Raw genomic sequence first — 1,147 nt, 5'->3', positions numbered from 1 at the left:
GCTAAACAAATTAATTCTGACTTCATATAGCTTTAAACCCTGTACATGTGGTAAAAGCTCAGCATATGTGTTCATCTGTAGGAATTCAGGGGAAAACATAATCTCCATATATGTTATACTTCTATGATGAGACTGAAGGCTTAGCCTCTGCTATTTGTGTTTCTTAGTCACCTTTAGGATAAACTGCGACAATAACGTGTATAGCACATACTGGCTAGTAAAAGTACATCTCAGAAAAAACCTATTTGTTTCCTGATGCATGTTAACTTTCTCTCCAGTGTGGTGCTATGTGCAGGTTTGAATGAGGTAGATTCTTAAATGAGTGGTTTGTAGTTTTGGTTTATTCAAGGCCTTAGGCCAAAGCACTTCAAGATATCTAGGTTATTGATTCTTTTTGAGATACCATGATTTTAGTGAGAGTTCAGAAAAGGTCTGGGTTTTGACTGGGATAACACTTTGGTTTGCACATTCACCTTAAATGTTGTGTACTTAGATATCTTCTAGATCAGATTGCTTAAGTAACATTAACACGACTGCTGATACAGTATATTTTCTGAGTTTAATCATATCCATGAATATTCTGGAAGAAAATATTTTAAAATATGTTCACAGTAAATCTTATAGTTAACACTTTTCTTCATGGATTTTAAGTGTTTTAAATTAATTACTTTTTGATACAGTGCTTACAGTAATACTGTTGAATTAGCTATGAAAATAATTCATGCAAGTTGCTTTTAATTATTTGCTAGTGATTTATTTGTTTGTTTCTCTCCTTTCACTTGTCAGGAAAAGAAGAATATATTGCGACATTCAAGGGATCAGAATACTTCTGCTATGATTTATCTCAGAATCCCATACAGAGTAGCAGTGATGAAATAACTCTGTCGTTTAAAACACTTCAGAGGAATGGACTGATGCTTCACACAGGAAAATCGGCTGATTATGTCAATCTTGCACTGAAAAATGGAGCTGTCTCCTTGGTCATTAATTTGGGCTCAGGGGCCTTTGAAGCACTGGTGGAACCTGTGAATGGGAAATTTAATGACAATGCCTGGCATGATGTGAAAGTAACCAGGAATCTGCGTCAGGTAACAGTACAATGGATACAAGAATAACTGACTTTTTTTTACGAGTAAATGCTTGATGA

The 1,147-nt window shown here is 35.0% G+C and overlaps 1 protein-coding gene across 1 annotated transcript in view; it reads left to right on the top strand.

The window, feature by feature from the left end:
* The first annotated feature begins 788 nt into the window (after positions 1-788).
* The window catches only part of NRXN1 (neurexin 1), a 468,961-nt gene continuing 468,602 nt past the window's right edge, over positions 789-1,147 (top strand). Inside the window, exon 1 of the mRNA XM_010577779.1 lies at positions 789-1,088. Coding sequence (XP_010576081.1) covers positions 915-1,088 — 174 coding nt within the window. The 5' untranslated portion in view covers positions 789-914. The remainder of the gene's footprint in view (positions 1,089-1,147) is intronic.

This window comes from Haliaeetus leucocephalus, unplaced genomic scaffold (assembly GCF_000737465.1).
Source record: "Haliaeetus leucocephalus isolate CR32 unplaced genomic scaffold, Haliaeetus_leucocephalus-4.0 Scaffold577, whole genome shotgun sequence".
NCBI classification, from domain to species: Eukaryota; Metazoa; Chordata; class Aves; order Accipitriformes; family Accipitridae; genus Haliaeetus; species Haliaeetus leucocephalus.
This window is presented reverse-complemented; position numbering and strand designations above follow the sequence as displayed.